This window comes from Heterodontus francisci, chromosome 46 (genome assembly GCF_036365525.1).
Source record: "Heterodontus francisci isolate sHetFra1 chromosome 46, sHetFra1.hap1, whole genome shotgun sequence".
NCBI classification, from domain to species: domain Eukaryota; kingdom Metazoa; phylum Chordata; class Chondrichthyes; order Heterodontiformes; family Heterodontidae; genus Heterodontus; species Heterodontus francisci.
The window spans coordinates 9,930,789-9,953,682 of record NC_090416.1 but is presented as its reverse complement, the minus strand read 5'-3'; the positions used below and the strand labels follow the sequence as shown (position 1 = coordinate 9,953,682).

At 52.7% G+C, this 22,894-nt stretch overlaps 1 protein-coding gene across 10 annotated transcripts in view; it reads left to right on the top strand.

The window, feature by feature from the left end:
* The window catches only part of gatad2b (GATA zinc finger domain containing 2B), an 81,831-nt gene extending 61,428 nt beyond the window's left edge, over positions 1 to 20,403 (top strand). For 7 of the 10 annotated variants that reach the window (XM_068022570.1, XM_068022569.1, XM_068022571.1 and 4 more), the window contains 8 exons: positions 365 to 496; positions 3,027 to 3,158; positions 4,938 to 5,105; positions 8,246 to 8,561; positions 9,714 to 9,916; positions 10,812 to 10,931; positions 14,312 to 14,495; positions 17,830 to 20,403. In XM_068022570.1, the coding sequence (XP_067878671.1) occupies positions 365 to 496; positions 3,027 to 3,158; positions 4,938 to 5,105; positions 8,246 to 8,561; positions 9,714 to 9,916; positions 10,812 to 10,931; positions 14,312 to 14,495; positions 17,830 to 17,963 (1,389 nt within the window). In that variant the 3' untranslated portion in view covers positions 17,964 to 20,403. The remainder of the gene's footprint in view (positions 1 to 364; positions 497 to 3,026; positions 3,159 to 4,937; positions 5,106 to 8,245; positions 8,562 to 9,713; positions 9,917 to 10,811; positions 10,932 to 14,311; positions 14,496 to 17,829) is intronic. The other 3 variants (XM_068022568.1, XM_068022565.1, XM_068022563.1) reach the window with 3 other exon arrangements.
* Positions 20,404 to 22,894: the final 2,491 nt, after the last annotated feature.

Sequence of the window (22,894 nt, the reverse complement as noted above, 5' to 3'; positions counted from 1 at the left end):
TGTAGCCATCGCTGGCAAGGCCAGCATTTATTGCCAATCCCTAGTTACCCGATGACTCTATGACCCCCTTGAGAAGGTGGTGGTGAGCCGTTGCCTTGAACTGCTGCAGTCCATGTGGGGTAGGTACACCCACAGTGCTGTTAGGGAGGGAGTTCCAGGATTTTGACCCAGCGACAGTGAAGGATCGGCCGATATAGTTCCTAGTCAGGATGGTGTGCGGCTCGGTGGGGAACTTGCAGGTGGTGGTGTTCCCATGCATCTGCTGCCCTTGTCCTTCTAGGTGGTAGAGGTCGCGGGTTTGGAAGGTGCCGTGGAAGAAGCCTAGGTGACTCGCGACTCTTGTCATCCTTTTCTCTGTCCGCAGGGCAAAGGCCCCGAGGAGCGGCAGATGATCATCAAGCAGCTTCGGGACGAGCTGCGGCTGGAGGAGGCTCGGCTGGTGCTGCTGAAGAAACTGCGTCAGAGCCAGATCCAGAAGGAGAACGTGGTGCAGAAGGTAAGTCTCCGCTTGTTGGAGCACAGCCAGGCAGAAAGAGACCCAGCTCCAACCACTGGTCCTCCTCCTGTACCAACAGATGAAATTGATGGGCAGGCAAGGTCATAGAAACATAGAAAGTAGGAGCAGGAGTAGGCCATTCGGCCCTTCGAGCCTGCTCCACCATTCATTATGAAAATGGCTGATCATCCAACTTAGTAGCCTGTTCCGACTTTCCCCCCCATATCCTTTGATCCCTTTCGCCCCAAGAGCTATATCTAACTCCTTCTTGAAAACATACAATGTTTTGGCCTCAACTGCTTTCTGTGGTAGTGAATTCCACAGGCTCACCACTCTCTGGGTGAAGACATTTCTCCTCATCTCAGTCCTGAAAGGTTTACCCCGTTTCCTTAGACTATGACCCCTGGTTCTGGACTCCCCCACCATCGGGAACATCCTTCCTGCACCTACCGTGCCAAGTCCTGTTAGAATTTTATAGGTTTCTATGTGATCCCCCCTCACTCTTCTGAACTCCAGTGAATATAATCCTAACCAACTCAATCTCTCCTCATACGTCAGTCCCACCATCCCAGGAATCAGTCTGGTAAACCTTCGCTGCACTCCCTCTATAGCAAGAACATCCTTCCTCCGATAAGGAGACCAAAACTGCACACAATATTCCAAGTGTGGCCTCACCAAGGCCCTGTATATTTGCAGCAAGACATCCCTGCTCCTGTACTCGAATCCTCTCGCTATGAAGGCCAACATACCATTTGCCTTTTTTACCGCCTGTTGCACCTGCATGCTTACCTTCAGCGACTGGTGTACGAGAACACCCAGGTCTCGTTGCCTATCCCCCTCTCTCGGTTTGTAGCCGTTCAGATAATCTGCCTTCCATCAATAAAGAGTTTTGTATTCCATACGGTGCGATCTCTGCCACAGTCAGGAACCAGTGCAGCCCAGACAGAGTCAGCCGCCACCACGAAACTCTGGGAATGCTGACCATACAGTTCAGCAGGGCACCGAAGGATATTTCTCATCTCAAAACTTGTTTTGAGGGCTGTTAATTTTGTACTGTGGTTTTATAAAATTTATTTCTATAATTCATGGGTGTTGCTGGCAAGCAGACATTTATTTCCTATCCTTGTTTGCCCCTTGAGAAGATGGTGGTGAGCTGCTGCCTTGAGCTGTTGCAGTCCGTGAGGTTTAAGGTGCCCCCACAGTGCTGTTAGGTCAAGGGTTCCACTGTACAGACCCAGTGACGATGAAGGAACAGCCGATATAGTTCCAAGTCGGGGTAATGTGTGACTCGGAGGGGAACTTGCAGGTGCTGGTGTTCCCATGCGTCTGCTGCCCTTGACCTTCCAGCTGGTAGAGCTCACAGGTTTAGAAGCTGCTGTCAAAGGAGGCTTGGGCGAGCTGCTGCAATTAACCCTTCAGTGTAAGGGTATATTGCGGTGTTTTCTAGGTGACAGTCAGAACTGGGAACTGAAGCTGAGATGTTGTTCTCCCAGCTCTCCCGCTCAGTGATTGTTGAGACCAGCTGTTGCACCTTGATTGTCAAGTCCCAATTCTTGGGGGTCATTGTAGACTCCACTGAGATCAGGTACTAGCATTTTACAGCTTAATGGGGATGGGTGTAAGCATGGATGGGTCAATGAGTGGGATCCGGGGAAGGGTTTGGAGAGGTGATTGAAGGTCTTGAGGACCCTTGTAACTTTGGGGCAGAACCTTTATAAACCACTGGTTCGGCCTCAGCTGGAGAATTGTGTCCATTTCTGGGCACCGGCCTTAGAAGGATGTGAAGGCTTTAGAGAGGGTGCGGAAAAAATTCCTGAGAACGGTTCCAGGGATGAGGAACTTCAGTTACGAGGATAGATTGGAGAAGCTGGGGCTGTTCTCCTTGGAGGAGAGAAGGTTGAGAGGTGATTTGATCGAGGTGTCCAAATTCATGAGGGATCTGGACAGAGTAGATGGAGAGAAACTGTTCCCATTGGCGGAAGGAACAAGAACCAGTGGATAACAATTTTAGGTGATTGGCAAAAGAACTAAAGGCGACACGAGGAAAGATTTTTCACGCAGCGAGTGGTTAGGATCTGGAACGCACCGCCCGAGAGTGCGGTGGAGGCAGATTCAATCGAGGCTTTCAAAAGGGAACTGGAAAAAAGAGAACATTTGCAGGGCTGCGGGGAAAGGGCTGGGGAGTGGGGCTGGACGAGTTGCTCTTGCAGAGAGCTGGCACAGAAACGATGGGCCAAATGGCCTCCTCCTGTGCTGTAACCATTCCATGATTCTTTTGAGAGAGAGAGAGAGATTTATAAAGATTATTAGAGCCCAGGATTGACGATCGAAAGCTCTGTCTCCAGTGCTGGTAGTTTAGAAGGGGACGGGTAACCAGAGTTAGAATAACGAAGGATGTGAGCATGGGCGTACAGCTGGGCAGCAGGGAAGGGGTTTGAAGATGGGGATTGAATGTTTCTGTTATCTGAAACGTGTGATCCCGACCCGTACTGGTGTGCTAACTGTGCGCTTTCTGTTTCTGAATGGTCAGGTTCCTGTTGTGCAGAACGCACCGTCTGTCGTCCAGCCCTCGCTGGTCCAAGGCGGTCAACAGATGCTGTCGAAACCACCATCCCGGCCCATCTCTCAGGTATTGGACCCTCAGAACCTGCGAGGAGCTCAGGTCAGTGCGTTGCAGAGAATCGCATCACCTGCCCATGGCGAGGTAGCAGCCCACTGACAGTTTGTTATTTGCAGCGCCGTTCCGCTTGTGGGGAAGAATTGCGTCGTGTTTCCTCCAGGTAGTTCCAGCCTCACGCTCTGAGTAGGTTTCCCTGCAGCCTTCCCTCTCCTGAAGGCTCTGCACTTGCTCTGCTCCATGCTGGTGTCTCTGCTCCACACGAGCCTCTTCATCTCACCCTATCGACGGATCCTTCAATTCCTTTCTCCCTCGTGTGTTTATCCAGCTTACAGGAGAACAGTCCGACAGGCCCCAAGACATCTCCTGTACTGACCTGCCGCGTCCCCACCCTTTCTCCCCCAAAAGGCCATTCTTCACGTGTCGGGGAGCCAGCAGGCTATTGAACAGCCGGAGGCATTGCCGCCAGGGCTGGTCCGAACCTCGCCCTGACATTGCTTGACTGGATAGCTGGCACGGGGCAGGAAACCTGGCTGATCTCTCGTCTCTTGTTTCTTTTCCACTTCCTCCCTCGGAAGCGCTGAGACCAATGCACGACCCGTGAACGAGGGAAGCAATTTGACCATCCCAGTCTGTTCATCGAGCGCTCTTGTCGCACCATCTGAAATGTCCCGAGGATTTCTCCTCGCCTTCTCTCTCTGGGAGACCATTCCCAGCCTCTGGGCCGATGAGCTTCCCTTGTTTCCCCCTCTCGCAGTTCAACTGAGGATAATATTCCAACCCAACCATTTATTAATTGTCTCCTTTCAAATCTGCATAGCCCATCGCTTCGCTGCTGGAAGGCACCGATTAAATCTCCCCCTTAACCTTCTCTGCTGTAAGAACAATCCCAGTTTCTCCCAGTCTCTCCACTTTAACTGAAGTCCCTCATCCCTGCTCCCATTCTGGTAAATCTCCTTCCGCACCCTCTCCAAGGCCTCGACATCCTTCCTAAAGTGCTGGGCCGGAACCAGTGGTTTACAAAGATTCAGCATAATTTCCTTGCTTTTGTACTCTCTGCCTCTATTTATAAACCCTTTATTAATAGCTTCATCTACCTGTCCTGCCACCTTCTAAGTTTGAGCATGTGAACTGTTTTGGAATTGACTGTTGGCCCTTTCTGACCCCTGTACTTATAGACTTTTAAACATGGTTAACAGGGAAACACATGATCCCTGTTCTGAGTTGATTTGAACAGGACTGTTCCCAGCACCAACTGTCCTCCCCCTGCCTCACTTTACTGATCGTGACTCGTGCAGGCCACTCACCGCAGAGGGCACAGCCCGATGGTATTAAAGAATCCATCTCCATAGAGAGCAGTATCGCTGGCTAATAATTGTGTCAAAACCCCCAGTAGCATTCAAGGTTCTACTTCCGGGGTGGGCTTGGTTACTGTAATATTTACTCTCTCTCTCTCTCCCCTTCTCTCTCTCTCTCTCTCTCCTAACCCCTCCCCCGCCCCCCCCCCCCCCCCCCCCCCCCCCCCACCTCCCTCACTACCAGGTTACTGGTTTGGGTGGGGTGGGTTTTGTGTGAGGGGATGCTTTGAGCAGTCTGTGTTGCCGTAGAGGCAGTGTCAGACCAATGGAGGCCCCAGTAGTGGTTGGCCTGTCCTTTGTGTCGGGGCTAAGGGTGAGGGGGTTGCTAATACGCACGTGTGGGTTTTCACCGACTTGAGTTTGGTGCCAGGTCTGAGGTCTTTGAGAAGAATCATCGTGTGCCTGCTTCGATCGCTGCCAGTCAGTCTGCGTTCTTCAAGCGCCTCTTGTGTTCGTCTTCTCACAGGGTCATCCGGTCATCAGGTCGGTTCCTAACAGCACGCTGCCGCAGCTGCTCATGTCCCAGCGAGTGATCGCACCCAGCCCGGCCCAGATGCAGAGCATGAGGCTCGCAAAGCCAGGTCTCATCCACAGCCCGGTGTCCAGTCAGAATCCAGCCAGCTCGTACCAGAAGGTCAGTGATGCCCTGTCTGCGGTGCCCACCCTGTTTGTGGGGCCGTCTACCTTTCTAGTGATCTAACTGTTGAATTCTTTTTTAGAGGCATAGAATCCTACCGGACAGAAGGAGTCCATTCGGCCCATCGTGTCTGTGCTGGCTCTTTGAAAGATCTATCCAATTCGTCCCACTCCCTTCCCCCTGCTCTTTCTCCCATATCCCTGCACATTTCCCCCCTTCATGTATTTATCCAATTCCCCTTTTGAAAGTTACTATTGAATCTGCTTCCACCGCCCTTTCAGATGGTACATTCCAGGGATGCAACTTGAACTTGTTTATGTTTAGTTTTCCCCCTTGTTTTCTTTTGGTTCCCCGCTTCCCCTCTCTGAAGTGCGGTTCCATGGGCACTGGGGTTGTCTACCCATCCCCACCACCCCACCCTCCACCCAACCCCAGACCAAGCAACCGTCCTACACAGCTCACTCAAAAACTGTGATTTGGTAGGCTGTTACACCGTGGTTGGCATCGCTACCCATGCCCGATCCTGCCCAACTGGGGTCGCTGGATGGGGAACAGGAGCCCTTGCTGTCTCACCACCCCACCCCCAACCCCCCCCCAGTACCATGCACTCACCAAAGTATTACCTTCCCTTCCAGCCTTAAACCAGCTCTCTTTCCCCAGCCCTCCCCTCCCTGTTTTCCAGGCTGCTGTTGCTGGGCACTCCCTCAGTACTGACCGTCCAACAGCGCAGCACTCCCTCAGTACTGACCCTCCGACAGTGCAGAGCTGCATCAGTACTGACCCTCCGACAGTGCAGAGCTGCATCAGAAATGACCCTCCTACAGTGCAGCGCTCCCTCAGTACTGACCCTGCAACAGTGCAGCACTCCCTCAGTACTGCCCCTCCGACAGTGCAGCACTCCCTCAGTACTGCCCCTCCGACAGTGCAGCACTCCCTCAGTACTGCCCCTCCGACAGTGCAGCACTCCTTCAGTACTGCCCCTCCGACAGTGCTGCAAGCACTTGCAACGATCTTCAGCCAGAAGTGCCGAGTTGATGATCCATCTCGGCCTCCTCCTGAAGTCCCCAGTATCTCAGATGCCAGTCTTTAGCCAATTCGATTCACTCTACGTGCTATCAAGCAACGACTGAAGTCACTGGATACTGGAAAGGTCATGGGCCCTGACAACATTCCAGCAACAGTACTGAAGACCTGTGATCCAGGACTTGCCACACCCCTAGCCAAGCTGTTCCAGTACAGCTACAACACTGGCATCTACCCAGCAATATGGAAAATTGTCCAGGTATGTCCTGTACACAAAAGGCAGGACAAGTCCAACCCGGCCAATTACCGCCCCATCAGCCTATCTCAATCATCAGTAAAGTGATGGAAGGTGTCGTCGACAGTGCTATCAAGCGGCACTTGCTCAGCAATAACCTGCTCAGTGACGCTCACTTTGAGTTCCACCAGGGACACTCAGCTCCTGATCTCATTACAGCCTTGGTTCAAACATGGACAAAAGAGCTGAACTCCAGAGGTGAGGTGAGAGTGACTGTCCTTGACATCAAGGCAGCAGTTGACCGAGTATGGCATCAAGGAGCCCTAGCAAAACTGGAGTCAATGGGAATCAGGGGGAAAACTCTTCGCTGGTTGGAGTCATACCTAGCGCAAAGGAAGATGGTTGTGGTTGTTGGAGGTCAATTATCTCAGCTCCAGGACATCACTGCAGGAGTTCCTCAGGGTAGTGTCATAGGCCCAACCATCTTCAGCTGCTTCATCAATGACCTTCCCTCCATCATAAGGTCAGAAGTGGGGATGTTCGCTGATAATTGCACAATGTTCAGCACCATTCGTGACTCCTCAGATACTGAAGCAGTCCGTGTAGAAATGCAGCAAGACCTGGACAATATCCAGGCTTGGGCTGATAAGTGGCAAGTAACATTCGCACCAGGCAAGTGCCAGGCAATGACCATCTCCAACAAGAGAGAATCTAACCATCTCCCCTTGACGTTCAATGGCATTACGATCACTGAATCCCCCACTATCAACAGCCTGAAACTGAACTGAACTGGAGTATCCATATAAATACCATGGCTACAAGAGCAGGTCAGAGGCTGGGAATTCTGCAGTGAGTAACTCACCTCCTGACTCCCCAAAGCCTGTCCACCATCTACAAGGCACAAGTCAGGAGTGTGATGGAATACTCTCCACTTGCCTGGGTGGGTGCAGCTCCAACAACACTCAAGAAGCTCGACACCATCCAGGACAAAGCAGCCCGCTTGATTGACACCCCATCTACAAACATTCACTCCCTCCACCACTGACGCACAGTGGCAGCAGTGTGTACCATCTACAAGATGCACTGCCGCAACTCACCAAGGCTTCTTAGACAGCACCTTCCAAACCCGTGACTTCTACCAACTAGAAAGACAAGGACAGCAGTTGCATGGGAACACCACCACCTGCAAGTTCCCCTCCAAGTCACACACCATCCTGACTTGGAACTATATCGGCCGTTCCTTCACTGTCGCTGGGTCAAAATCCTGGAACTCCCTCCCTAACAGCACTGTGGGTGTACCTACCCCACATGGACTGCAGCACTCCTGTGGTACTGCGCCTCCGACAGCGCGGCACTCCTGCGGTACTGGCACATCGAGTCTCAGTCTGGATTGTGGGCTCATGTCTCTGGAGTGGGACTCGAACCGTTGATTCTTTGACCCATTCAGTTGACTGCAAAGCGCTCACTGCATTTACAGCTATGGCCCAGTGGGTAGCACTCCCGCCATCGAGTCAGACATTTGTGGGTCCAATCTCCACCCCGGAGCCTATGCAGAAAGAACAGAGTGTGGGGGGAGCGGTGGGGTGGGGTGCATGTGGGACTAATAGAGTAGCTGTGACAGACCAGACCTCAGTCAGCACGGTAAAGAACTGACCCTGTCACAGTGTCTCCCATTACAGGTGGATTATAATCGTCTTGAGTTAGTCAAGGATATGGGGATCGGACGGGAAGGTGGAGTTGAGGTGAAAGATCTGCCGTGATCTTATTGAATGATGGAGCAGGCTCGAGGGGCCGAATGAGCTCTTCCTGCTCCTATTTGCCATGTTCTTGTGTATCGGCAGGACGCTGGAAGCCTCTGCTAACGCCCTCTTCTCTCCAGCAGGCCGGCTCCTCCATCCCGTCGCCTCGGACCACTCCGTCCACCATCTACATGAACGTCTCCCCCCACGTCCAGTCCAGCCTGACGACGGCGGCCAGCCCTGCCCTGTCCAGCCCCGGCGGCCTGAGCGACCCGGCCAGCAGCCAGGCCGCCGCCAAGCTGGCCCTGCGCAAGCAGCTGGAGAAGACGCTGCTGGAGATCCCGCCGCCCAAGCCCTCGCCCCCGCTCCTCAACTTCCTGCCCAGCGCGGCCAACAATGAGTTCATCTACATGCTGGGCCTGGAGGAGGTGGTGCAGAGCGTCATCGAGAGCCAAGGTGAGGGCCGACTCCGCCACCGCTCAGTTCTCTTCCTCCCAACTACAGAATCGCACAGCACAGGAGGAGGCCATTCAGCCCAGCATGCTTTGAAACGGCTATTCAAATAGTTCCCCCTCCCTCTTCCATTTTTACCTCTTTCCCCCCCCCCCACAAACCCCTCACAGTTTAACTCGGGATTATATCCTGGACTAATGGCTTCCATGTCATTAACTATCTCTAGAACTTCGCCACCACTTTCCAAATCTACACAGCCCAAGCCTCTCCGCTGACCCCATCGTCCCCCTCAGCTGAGATCAGCTATCAGGAACCATAAATCTTACCACACAGGAGGAGTCCATTATTTTCTAAGGGTCTGTATCTCTTTGCTTCCTGCCCATTCATGTATCTGTCCAGATAGCTTCTGACAGATCTATCCACCTTGTCGATACCTCTCATGATTTTGTACACCTCAATCAGGTCCCCCCCCTCAACCTCCGTCTTTCTAATGAAAATAATCCGAATCTACTCACCCTCTCTTCATAGCAAGCGCCCTCCGTACCAGGCAACATCCTGGTGAACCTGCTCTGCACCCTCTCCAAAGCATCCACATCCTTTTGGTAATGTGGCGACCAGAACTGCACGCAGTATTCCAAATGTGGCCGAACCAAAGTCCTATACAACTGTAACATGACCTGCCAACCCTTGTACTCAATACCCCGTCCGATGAAGGAATGCATGCCGTATGCCTTCTTGACCACTCTATTGACCTGCGTTGCCACCTTCAGGGAACAATGGACCTGAATATATATATATATATATATATTCATATTGCCTCTCCTCATTCTCTGTCCAAAATGCCTCAAACGTTACTGTCAACTTTCTCCCATCCCCGACTGACGCCGCCAACTCTTGTGGGGGTACAGTTCCATGGGTATTAATTCCCCCACAAGAACCTCACAGAGGCCAACCCGGATTGCAAGTGCCAAATGGCTATTTAACCAAGGAGGGCTTCACCTCCCCCCCACTTTCCTCCATTGTAAGCAATGAAGCTATTGCCAATGATGTCCCAGCCAGCAGGGGGCACGAGCCCCACACCAGTCGGAATGTGGTTAAGAGTTTTACGGCAAGATCTAAAACGTAGGATTTAATTATTTTGGTTTGCCGCTCTAGGAAAGGGGCGTTTCCAGCTGTCGCAGATCGACCCCTTCGTGTGCTCCCAGTGTCGGACGGACTTCACCCCCCACTGGAAGCAGGAGAAGAATGGCAGCATCCTGTGTGAGCAGTGCGTGACGTCCAACCAGAAGAAGGCGCTGAAGGCCGAGCACACAAACCGGCTGAAAACCGCCTTCGTCAAAGCTTTGCAGCAGGAGCAGGTGCTGCTTTAGATACACGTCTACCCGCCTATTACCCTCTCTGCCACCCTGGGGTGACCCTGCTTCACACGTACGTGGGTCTAAACGGTGGCAGTCGGGCCATGTTGGAGAGTTGCCCTCGAGCCAGGCCCCTGTCCAGGTCCCCGAGCCCGGGTATGGTGATGGCGTATAATAGGTCTTAGGAAAAGTGATTGTGAAGCTTTCGGATTGTTGTTAAGAATCCAGTTGGTTCCCCCGTTCAATCAGACCATGGCTGATCTGTATTTTAACTCCATCTCCCCGCCTTTGGTTCTGTAACCCTTAATCCCCTTAACCCAACAGAAATCTATCAATCTCAGTTTGAAGAAGTGCTTCCTGACATCATCCCTGAACGGCCTGGCTCGGATTTTAAGGTTCTGCCCCCTTGTTCTGGACTCCCCCTCCTCCCCCCCACCAGAGGAAATAGTTTCTCTCTATCGACCCGATCGAATCCTTTAATCATCTTAAACCCCCTCGATTAGATCACCCCCTTAATCTTCTACACTCGAGGGAATAGGACAGGGACTCAAGCTGGGGTTTCACTCTATGGGTTCCTCGGCCGTGTCTTCAGCTGCCTGGGGCCCTAAGCTCTGGAATTCCCTCCCTAAACCTCTCCGTCTCTCTCTCTCTCTCTCTCTCTCTCTCCTCTCCTTTTAAGACGCTCCTTAAAACCGACCTCTTTGTCCGAGCTTTCGGTCGCCCGTCCCCTAATATCTCCTCATGTGGCTCGGGGTCAAATTTTGTCTGATAGCGCCGCTCTGAAGAGCCTTGGGACGTTAAAGGTGCTACATCAATGCAAGTTCTTGTTGTTGTCGTCCCACTGAGTGCTCTAGCAACTGACCCCTGCCCGTTTCTGGTTTCTCTCTGCCATCTGCAGGAAATCGAACAGCGGATACAGCAGCAAGCAGCGACCGTGTCGGCCCCTCCCACATCCGTCTCCGCCGGCGTGGTGATGAATAAGCCCGAACCCCTGATCAGGCACCACCCTCTACGGCAGGTAAGTGCCGCGGTCCCGCTGCCCCACCCCGCCGGAGGCCCGAAGGAGAGCCACGAGCCACAGTGAGTCAGTGTAGGCAAATCTCTGGGAAAAGAACCATCTCTTGACATCAAACCTAGACCTGGAGCTCAAAACTGTGACCCCCTGATTCTCCCCAGCTTATTTAATTGGAAGAAACTGTGTACGTAAACTCCGTCTATTCCCTCGGTCATCTTATAAACCTCGATCAGATCGCTCCTAAGCCTACTCTGTCTAAAGTGTAGAGTCTCGAGTTTAACCCGTCTTGTTGACTAAGTTGCTTCAGGCTGAGAATTAGTCGATGCCACAATACCACCCACCATACAAGGAGCCCAAAACTGGACACAGTATTCTAACGGAGGCCTGCCCGAGGTCTTGTGCAAGGTGTAAGTGTTATTCTTTGTCTTGTCATCAGTTGTTCTACTCATGCGCCCCAACACCCTGTTCACGTACTCTGCCACTTCACGGCATTCCTCCTGAGCCTTTAGACATTGATGTACTAAATCGCCCAGATCTCTCCCTCCCTCTCTCTCTCTTTTCACCTGCAATGAATGCTTTTCTCTGAAGGGCGCATGTACAGTCAGCATTCACCCTGCCCATATGCATCACACTGCACATTTCTGCGTTAAACCTCCTTTGTCAGTAACGAGCCCCCATTCCTCCCCCAACACATCGACGTCCGCCTGAAGCAGTGGAACATCATCTGCAGTTCAAACAGCTTGCATAGATCTTTGGGCACCGGTCTGCAAACTTGCAGGCCTGTTTTTCCCCAAGATGCCTAAATCCAGATGATTAACAAAAGTAATGAAGAGAAATAGTCCCAACACCAGTCCCTGTGGGACTCCAATTAGATGGCAAACCATTGACAGACAGTTTCCGCCCTGGGCGTGCATCAAGTTCTCGATACAGCAAAGGAGATTGCCACTCAAAGTGAAGGCTTCAGTCTTGTAGAGTAGCGTCTTATGTGGTACCTTATCAAAGCTTATTGGCAGTCGGGAAAGGCAATGCTAGATACAGAGTAAAGTTCCCTCTACACTGTCCCCGTCAAACACTCCCAGGACAGGTACAGCACGGGGTTAGATACAGAGTAAAGCTCCCTCTACACTGTCCCCCATCAAACACTCCCAGGACAGGTGCAGCACGAGGGTCAGATACAGAGTAAAGCTCCCTCTACACTGTCCCAACAAACACTCCCAGGACAGGTGCAGCACGGGGTTAGATACAGAGTAAAGCTCCCTCTACACTGTCCCCATCAAACACTCCCAGGACAGGTGCAGCACGAGGGTCAGATACAGAGTAAAGCTCCCTCTACACTGTCCCAACAAACACTCCCAGGACAGGTGCAGCACGGGGTTAGATACAGAGTAAAGCTCCCTCTACACTGTCCCCATCAAACACTCCCAGGACAGGTGCAGCACGGGGGTCAGATACAGAGTAAAGCTCCCTCTACACTGTCCCCATCAAACACTCCCAGGACAGGTACAGCACGGGGATTAGATACAGAGTAAAGCTCCCTCTACACTGTCCCCATCAAACACTCCCAGGACAGGTACAGCACGGGGTTAGATACAGAGTAAAGCTCCCTCTACACTGTCCCATCAAACACTCCCAGGACAGGTGCAGCACGAGGGTCAGATACAGAGTAAAGCTCCCTCTACACTGTCCCATCAAACACTCCCAGGACAGGTACAGCACGGGGGTTAGATACAGAGTAAAGCTCCCTCTACACTGTCCCCATCAAACACTCCCAGGACAGGTACAGCACGGGGATTAGATACAGAGTAAAGCTCCCTCTACACTGTCCCCCATCAAACACTCCCAGGACAGGTGCAGCACGAGGGTCAGATACAGAGTAAAGCTCCCTCTACACTGTCCCAACAAACACTCCCAGGACAGGTGCAGCACGGGGTTAGATACAGAGTAAAGCTCCCTCTACACTGTCCCCATCAAACACTCCCAGGACAGGTGCAGCACGAGGGTCAGATACAGAGTAAAGCTCCCTCTACACTGTCCCAACAAACACTCCCAGGACAGGTGCAGCACGGGGTTAGATACAGAGTAAAGCTCCCTCTACACTGTCCCCATCAAACACTCCCAGGACAGGTGCAGCACGGGGGTCAGATACAGAGTAAAGCTCCCTCTACACTGTCCCCATCAAACACTCCCAGGACAGGTACAGCACGGGGATTAGATACAGAGTAAAGCTCCCTCTACACTGTCCCCATCAAACACTCCCAGGACAGGTACAGCACGGGGTTAGATACAGAGTAAAGCTCCCTCTACACTGTCCCATCAAACACTCCCAGGACAGGTGCAGCACGAGGGTCAGATACAGAGTAAAGCTCCCTCTACACTGTCCCATCAAACACTCCCAGGACAGGTACAGCACGGGGGTTAGATACAGAGTAAAGCTCCCTCTACACTGTCCCCATCAAACACTCCCAGGACAGGTACAGCACGGGGATTAGATACAGAGTAAAGCTCCCTCTACACTGTCCCATCAAACACTCCCAGGACAGGTGCAGCACGGGGTTAGATACAGAGTAAAGCTCCCTCTACACTGTCCCCATCAAACACTCCCAGGACAGGTACAGCACGGGGATTAGATACAGAGTAAAGCTCCCTCTACACTGTCCCCATCAAACACTCCCAGGACAGGTACAGCACGGGGATTAGATACAGAGTAAAGACAGGGCCTATTGTATTATAAACAGAGAAATGCCCTTGTGCAGTACAAACTGAGACCAGATGAAACGCAGCATAAAAAAAAAAGAAAAAAAACAGTGTTAGATACAGAGTTAAGTTCCCCCTGCAGTATTCCATGAAACACTAATCCCAGATTAGTCAGCGGCACAGTGGCGCAGTGGTTAGCACCGCAGCCTCACAGCTCCAGCGACCCGGGTTCAAGTCTGGGTACTGCCTGTGTGGAGTTTGCAAGTTCTCCCTGTGTCTGCGTGGGTTTTCTCCGGGTGCTCTGGTTTCCTCCCACAAGCCAAAGACTTGCAGGTTGGTAGGTAAATTGGCCATTATAAATTGCCCCTAGTATAGGTAGGTGGTAGGGAAATATAGAAACAGGTGAGGATGTGGTAGGAATATGGGATTAGTATAAATGGGTGGTTAATGGTCGGCACAGACTCGGTGGGCCGAAGGGCCTGTTTCAGTGCTGTATCTCTAAATCTAAAATCTAGATGTCTTGTATTGCAGTATTTTGGGCTGGATTGAATTCCGGTCCTGGAGCTGGGACTGTGCACCCCTGCTCCCGCCTTTCTCCCTCTCCCCCCCCCCCCCCCCCCACCAACCCACCTACCTGTTTCGATCATACACTTCACCTACCAATGTGTTTCTCCTCTTGCCTCCTGCAGCAACCGCCTCAGTCGCAGTCATCACTCCAGCGAGGGCTCCACACCTCCGCCCGTAGCGTGCTGTCTAACTTTGCCCAGGGCCCCCAGCTGCATATGGCCAGCGGTCTCCTCGGCATGCCAGGTAAGCATGCAATGCGGAGCGGAGCCCAGAACCGAGGACGAAGGCCGTACTTCACAAGTTCAGGTAGACACAAAACCTCCGTTCAAACGGAAGGCGCACAAACCTCCTTCGGGTTTCTTTTATTTTCTTAATCTTGACTTCCAGCTGATTCTCTGACAGTGAAACCTGTAACCTTCGGACCCCACTCTTACTTTGCTATTCCTGCGGGTGTCAGTTTCAAAATGGTCTTTGTGCGGCCTGCCAAGATCATCAGTGGGACGGGCGGGTTCTTGTACCCAGCGTGGAGGCAGAGAATTCGCTCTGTTCCCTGGGGCAAAGTCCCCGTGCGAGCCTTCGATCCCGGAGTCAGAGCCGTTTCTCAGCTGCTGCGCGCCCTGCGTAAAAAGCCGAGAGTCACAGAATTTGATTCCTATCACAAAACCCCACGTTGACCGGCATGTCCCGTCTAAAAGGTACCTGGTCCGTGAAAGTCTGTCCGTTCTTAATCTGCCAGTGTCCCCTGTCTCACCAGTGCCTCTTGTCTATTTGACCATGTTATTTAAGGGTCTCAATCAATGTATGTTATCTTTAACAGAGGAGGGGTCCGTTGTACATGTTTCACTGTATGTAGGTTCCTGTGCGGCCAGTATTGAAGGGTTCACAGTTTTAATTGCAGCACACACCCGGGTTGCCGAGCCAGGAGGGAGCTCAGGATGCATCTTGCAGCTGTAAGAGTCTGGAATTGATGTCGGGTGGTTGGGTGGGGGGGAAGAGGGTCAGGGGGATGGGGAGGGGTGCGAGAGCAAACAGACGGACCAGTGTTCCGCCAGCAGTTGACTTACCCAATTTCTCCCATTGGAACGGGAGCACGTGTCCGGGCGCCTGGCGATGAGGGAATGAGACTGCGATGCCCTTAGGGCCGAGCAGCCTGCAGGCCAGGCTCGCTCTGGGACCGCTGGTCACTGAGCAAGGTGCCAGTGGATGTCGTTGCATCTTGATCCCAGCTGGAAACACGAGGCCCAGCCTTCTGGATACATCATGAGTGTAAACCCAGCCTCTGGCTGTTTCAGGCCTTACAATATGGACACATGCACCCTTTTCTCTTACCCCCTTCGGTCCTCAATTAGAGAGCTGAGATCGCGAGCTCAGAGAGTATCCCCCCTTGTTGAAGCCGCCTTCAAGAGATTTCAACCCCCACTTCACTTTGGTCCAGTTGAGGGGGACCCTGCCCCACACGCAGGACGGTTGACTCATGATGCTGCTCTTGTCACTCCTGCTTGGCTTGGTGTGTTTATCTGATCTGCCCAGTTAACTCGGTAACTAACAGCATCGCGCTGCGCCAAGCCACAGGAAAGGCCTCAGGCTCGACCCCCTGCATTCACAGTCCAGCTGCCCGCATCGACAATAGCTGCAGGGGTTGGGAGCATGGTTTGGCCTCAGAACTGTACCCAGCAACACTCGGTGCCTTCAGGAAAGGGAGAATATTGGAGGGGTATTTGAACTGACAGCATCTTCAGGCTGCTTAAAGGGTCTCAAGAACTGCAGCTATGATATGAGACTCTGAGGTATCACCAGACCCACACCAAACTCTGCAGCGTAAAGTATTGTAACCCCAGGTCAGGCCTGTGAATCTTGACCGAATGCACAGGAGGAGGTGTACTGTAGAGGGAGCTTTACTCTGTATCTAACCCCGTGCTGTACCTGTCCTGGGAGTGTTTGATGGGGACAGTGTAGAGGGAGCTTTACTCTGTATCTAACCCCGTGCTGTACCTGTTTTGGGAGTGTTTGATGGGGACAGTGTAGAGGGAGCTTTACTCTGTATCTAACCCCGTGCTGTACCTGTCCTGGGAGTGTTTGATGGGGACAGTGTAGAGGGAGCTTTACTCTGTATCGAACCCCCGTGCTGTACCTGTCCTGGGAGTGTTTGATGGGGACAGTGTAGAGGGAGCTTTACTCTTTATAAAGATGATTTTGTGAAATTAATTTGAATCCTTCAATGGTCCCGGGTGCTGTGAACTGGTTCCTAAATGTGTCCTCAGGTAAATGTACAAGCATGGGTAGAGCTAGCATCTGCCTACAAAACAGCAGTGACTACACTTCGAAAGGAATGAATTGCTTGTAAAGTACAGTGGGGTCGCCCGAGGATGTGAAAGACGCTTTAGAAATGCAAGTACTTCCTTTGACCCATACGCACCTGGGTGATCCCGGGCTCCGTCCAAGGACAGTACTTTGAGTATCTGCTCCCCTGGTACTCAGCCTCCCACCACCTTATCATCCCCACCTTTTGCCCACCCAGTGTGGCTCTGCCTCCCAAATCCCCCTCGCAGGGAGGAGGAGGGGAACCAGCTGGTGCCGGGTTGCCACTCCGCAGCTCCTGTAAGCAGGAAGGTGGGAGAGTGAGGGCTTCTTGGGGATGCAGGGCCCAGGCTGCGCCTCTGTTGGGCTGTGTGTTCCACTTTGATCTTTCCGGCTAGGTTTGGGTGAAACTGGCCCATTCGTCCTCTCAGAACAGCCAATCCCAGCGCCCTTCGGTTATAGCTTCCAGTCACATCCACCTGAGAGGAGCAGACGGGGGCCTCGGTTCAACGATTCATCCGAAAGACAGCTCCTCTGACAGTGCGGCACTCCCCTCAGTACTCGCACTGGGAGCGGCGGCCTGGATTAGGGGCTTGAACCCACACGGCCTTCTGACTTGGAGGCGAGAGTGATACCCACCGACCCCAAGTTGCCAACGTTTTTATCCCCCATTGTTCTTCAGCATGTACCTAAACCATGCAGTGGCTCAGGCAGGGTGTGACCTGACTCCGAGGCCTCCAGCCGGGAGATGTGCCAATCAAGCCCATCTGTTTGGGTAGATTCTCCCGCCCGTTCCCTTCCCTATCCGTTGGGTTGCGGCCAACTTCTGCTCAGCGTCCCCAGGGCAATAGACCGCCGCAGTTGGGAAGGCAGCTGATAGTCACGATGACACCCTACAGTCTCGAATGCCCCGAGTTTCCCGGTTCATATTGAGCTGGCTGATGTAACACTACAGTTGGGTTTAACCCCCACAACCCCCTCTCCCATTTAGTCAGACAGGGTTTTCCCCACTGAACCCTGGCAGATGATGACGGGGTCTTCTGGTCGAATAGCCAACCCTCCTGGTCTGCAGTAACAGTGGGCATTTGGGTAAAGTACGGGTGAGTGTATGTGGAACTACACGCCAGTGGAGGCTGTCGTCTTGGGATGAAATGTGGGGTACTCTGGACACTAACCAAAGGTGGCATGGGGCATGGCTTTCCCAGCATCTCTTGCATTTGGTGGGTGGGCGGGGTGGGGGGGGGGTGCCTCCAGCACTGATTTCCCCTCCCGCCACCCCTCCCCACATCCCTTTCTGACTCGGGCTTGGTTCTCAGACACTTTTTTTTTTCCTCCTTTGCAGGGGTCAACATGTCTTACATGAACGCCGGAGTCGGAGGTCAGAAGGGGTCAACCCTGGCAGACCGTCAGCGCGAATACTTGCTGGACATGATTCCGCCCAGGCCCATCTCGCAGTCTATCAGCACGCAGAAGTGAAGAGCTGCCCGACCGCATGCAGTGCCTGTACTGGTGCCTAGTTACTTATCCAAACGCTTCGGGGGGAGCAAAACCCCTCCCAATATTATTGTACTTTTGTGTCTCTCGCTAACTTTGTTGTCGGGAAGGGGGGTGGGACAGGCCTCTCCAACCCTCTTCTCGCACAAGGCTGCGAAGCAAGTGTCAGACTTCAGGAGTGTGTGTGCGTGCGTGCGCGCGTGTGTATGTGAGAGTGTCTGTGTTTCTCCCCTCTCAATCTCCCCAAGCCCCCGCTTTCCCCCCCCCCACCCCCGCCCGCCCCCCCCCCCCACCCCGGGTACAGGTCTGGCACTCGGAAACTCCGGCTAAACGTGCTGATGATGCCAGTTGGTTCATCGGCGTGAGGCGAGCTGAGAATCAGTGAGGAGATAGTTAACCTCTTCGCCCCACTCTCCTTCTCCTCCCCCCCACCCCATCCCCAAGCGAGTTAACCTTTACCCTTTCACCCTGTGCCAGCCGACTGGGAGTTCCCAGTGTGGTCCCACGTTCAGAGGGCAGTGGGAGTTAACCGGGGTGGGGGGAGGGGGGTGTGGAGGCAGGGTTGTAACCGCAAAGCAGATTCCCACACACGGCAGCAAGTGACAGACAAGGTCGTGCGACAGTTTGTTTTGCGAAAGGGGAAGGAGGGCGGGGGCAGTGGAGAGAGAGAGAAGACGGGGGGGGGGGGGGGGGTGGTGGGGGTTTGGTGGTGGGCACCGAGAGGGGCGAGGTCCCGCCATTCGGAGATCAGCCCATTTGCCTTCCCCGCTTGTGCGGGACTGTTGCTGCAGTTCTGCCTTCGGCCAGACAGTGGCGGCATTGCACCTTGTAAATTGCTGAGTGAGCTTTCTGACCTGCGCACTCTGACCCCCTGCCCTGCCAGCCACTTTCACCTCCCCCAAAAAGAGGGAGGGTTCAAAACGCTCATGATTTTTGTACTTACATTTTTTTTTTAAACTTTCTGCTCCCTACTTGTCCCTGTCTGCACCTTTCCAGGTTAATTGGGGTATGGAAAATTCTGACTGGTGTCAACACTCGAGAGCAAGCAGTTCTGGTATAGGAGCAGGTGGAGGCCATTCAGCCCCTCTATCCTGTTCCCCCATTCAATCACATCATGGCGGATCAGTATCTTAACTGCATCTCCCCGCCTCGGTTCTGTAACCCTTAATCCCCTTAACCCAACAAAAATCTATTGATCTCAATTTGGAAATTTCCAATTACCCCTCCCCCCCAGCCTCGACAGCTTTTTGGGGGAGCGAGTTCCAGATTTCCCACTCCCCTTTGTGTGAAGAAGTGCTTCCTGACATCACCCCCTGAACGGCCTGGCTCCAATTTTTAGATGGGATGGGAAGAGCCCCTCCGTGAAGCAGCTTGTGGAAATCTGAGCCTTATTCCTGGATGTAAAAACAATGAGCCTTTCTCGATGGGCTGTGTCCAGGTGGAGGGGGTCGAGGGGTTGGGGAAGGAAGAGAGACTGCAACTCCTCCCAGTCCTGTATGTGACCGCAGGAAGAGGCCATTTAGCCCATCGTGCCTGTGCTGGCTCTTTGAAAGAGCTATCCAATTAGCCCCCAATCTCTCCCCCCTTGCTCTTTCCCCCCATATCCCTGCACATTTTCCCCCTTCCAGTATTTATCCAATTTCCCTTTTGAATCTGCTTCCACCGCCCTTTCAGGCAGCGCGTTCCAGATCACAACAACTCGCTGAATAAAAAATAAAATTCTCCTCGGGTTCTTTTACCAATTATCTTCAATCTGTGTCCCTCTGGTTACCGACCCTCCTGCCACTGGAAACAGTTTCTCCTTATTTACTCCATCAAAAGCCCTCTTGATTTCGAACGCCCCGATTAAATCTCCCCTTAACCTTCTCTGCTCTAAGGAGAACAAACCCAGCTTCTCCCAGTCTCTCCACATTAACTGAAGTCCCTCATCCCTGCTCCCATTCCAGTAAATCTCCCTCCGCACCCGATCCGAGGCCTCGACATCCTTCCTCATGTGCGGGGCCCGGAATTGGACCCAATTCTCCAGCTTCACTACACTCTCCAAGTAGCCACACCTATATGAACACGAAAGGGTCACTGTGGCCAGTCAAAGTAGAATGGAAGGAAGGTCAGAATTCTATATGAGGGCAGCTGGAAGAGATGCCGTACGGTGTGTCTCTCTTCTCCCTGCGCACCCTCCCATTCCTAGTTTCCTCTTTCCCCTTTACCCACAGCCCTGAGGTCCAGGCTTTCTTCAGTGCAAACTGTGGAGTGAACTTATTCTCGGGGTTGGGTAAATGAAGAAACACACTCGAGTGTATCAGGGCTTTGGGGAGCAGTGCAGAAGACACGACCAATTGCAGGAGTGTTTAAACTGTTCCCAGTGGTGTGCCAAATGTGGAATAAGGGTTTCCCATCTTTTAATTTGACATGCGTGTGGTGGGGGGGGGGGGGGGGGTGTGGTGGTGGTTTGGGGGGGGGTGGGAGTGTGTGGTTCGGCACGGTTTGTCGCCAAGTCCCAAACTCTGCCCAGTGTCACGGACAGCGGAGGTTTTAGCAAGTGAGGAGGTGCTGAGTGGATGTGAGAGGACACAGCGATGGGGAATAGCCCCGCACTTGGCAAGGGGACCTGGGGGAGGGGGTCCTTTCCGCCCCAGCCTCTCGCCCATTACAGCAGACCGTGGGACAGGCTGCCCCCGTCGCACTTGGTCACAGGGCCAATCAGAGTTTTGGACCCAGGTATTGGGGTCACTTACCGTTTTTGGGACGTGCCCCTGCTTTTAGTTTGCAGAGCTTGTGTGATGCGCTCCCTCTATGTTGTGTATAATTGTGGATGGGGGGGGTTCATTGTATATTGAAAAAGCCTAGTTACTCTACAAGAGACTGCCAACACGCCTCTCACCGTTTATTACACAAGCTGTCGGGTGTGCTTCAGTTGGCATCTCTCTCTCTCGCCTCCCGAGTTAGAATGTCGTGGGTTCGAGTCCCCACTACCAGAGTCTCGAGCTCATAATCCAGGCCGACACTCGCAGTGCCAGTCCTGAGGGAGTGCCGCACTGTCGGAGGTACCGTCTTTCGGATGAGACGTTAAACCGAGGCCCCGTCTGCCCCTCTCAGGTAGACGTTAAAAATCCCATGGAACTATTGTAAAGAAGAGCAGGAGTTTGGGGAGGGGGAAGGGGGAGTTCTCCCCAGTTTGCTGGAGCCAATATTTCTCCCACACTACTGAAATCTGGCCTCACTGGCTGTGTGCAGGCTGGCTGCTGTGCTTACCCACCTGTCAGGGGAGGCACCCTGAGAAAACTGAGCTTGACCTCCCTGACCACATCGAATCAATCCCAGCCACACAGCCGAGCAATGATCCCTCATCTACCCGGCGTTTAGTGTGAAGCTGGTGCCCCCTTTAACCGAGAGGCGCTCGTGATGGTCACAGGGTGATGCTTGGTGCCTGTCCCAGTCGAGTTCCAGTTGCCCGGAAGTGTTTCCCACCGATTTTACTGAGCAACGCTTTGCTGAGTTACACATCCTGACATCGACTCGAGGTTGGGGGTAAGGGAGTTGTGGTTCTGTAGCGTGGGGGGGGGGGCGGGGGAGGGGTTCAACACATGGTGGTTCAGCAGTCACGGATTCAGATGGGGAGTGGGCTTGAACAGGCCGGTGGCCTTGTCTCGCTCGGGGACTTTTAGACCTCGGCCTGATCTCAGCTGGGCTGCTGTTCTGTACGCACTGGAGCGTGCCGACTGGAGAGAACATCAGTCGGGGGGAGAGGAGTTGCGAAGGTGTGTGCCCGACTCCTCATCGCTGCCTATGGTCCCTACTGGCTATTGGATGCCTGGGGGACGTTGGGTGAGAACAGTGTCTGGCTGGGCTGTGAGGCCCACTGAGGTTCAATAGCGTGCCCCACATTCAGTGCCCAAGGCGGTCCAGCTATTGCAGCATGCACAGAAACATAATCCAGCGGGAAGTGTGAGATCTAGAACAAGAATGTGGGTGCATTCGCAACAGAGTATTCACCAATGCAGAGTTCGAAATATGTGGACAGAACTATAAATGGGGGTGGGGTGGGGGGGGGGATGGGCGAGGAGGGAGAAGTACCCCTCCTCACCCACTCCCCCACCTCTCCAGAACACCCGAGAACGTTTACCCCCTACCCCACCCCCTCAGAACTCCAGTTCGGCATTTCTCGAAAGCGAATTTGTGCAACTGAAGCCATGTTGATAATCCTCGGGGTACCTGGTCCTCTCTAAAGTCTTTCTGTATCTGAACACAGCGAATCAGGTTCTGAAATGGTTTTTGTTGCGTGTTTACAGTTTAACCGGATGTTAACAGTCCTACATCTTTCACTCTCTAGTAATACTGGGTCAATCCCTCCCCTTCTCTCTCTCTCTCTCTCTCTCTCTCCTTTTATTTTAAAATTTTAATTTAGGCAGATATTCCTTCCGTTCTCTTTTTTAAAAAAAAACACATTTCCGTAGGTTGTTGATGTTGCTAAGCTTGTTTTATCATTTTGTATTGTGCTGGATTTGTGTACTCTGCAATGTATTACAAATGTTATATACCAACGGGAATAGAAACTGCCAAGAGATAGTCATTTAATGACTGAAAAAAAAATTAAGCAAGTTTTTCAAAAACCCTTTGTAATATTTATGACTTACAGGTTGTGTTTAATAAGGAACCAGTTGAATCTCCTGTGAGATGGTGTATATGCTAATAAACTATCAGGTGATTATATCTGACCCAGACTTGCATCTCTTACTTCCTGAAGTGCAGATTTTTGAGATGCAGACAGTGAAGCTCCCTCTACACTGTCCGATCAAACACTCCCAGGACAGGTACAGCACAGGGGTTAGAGACAGAGTAAAGCTCCCTCGACACTGTCCGATCAAACACTCCCAGGACAGGTACAGCACGGGGGTTAGATACAGAGTAAAGCT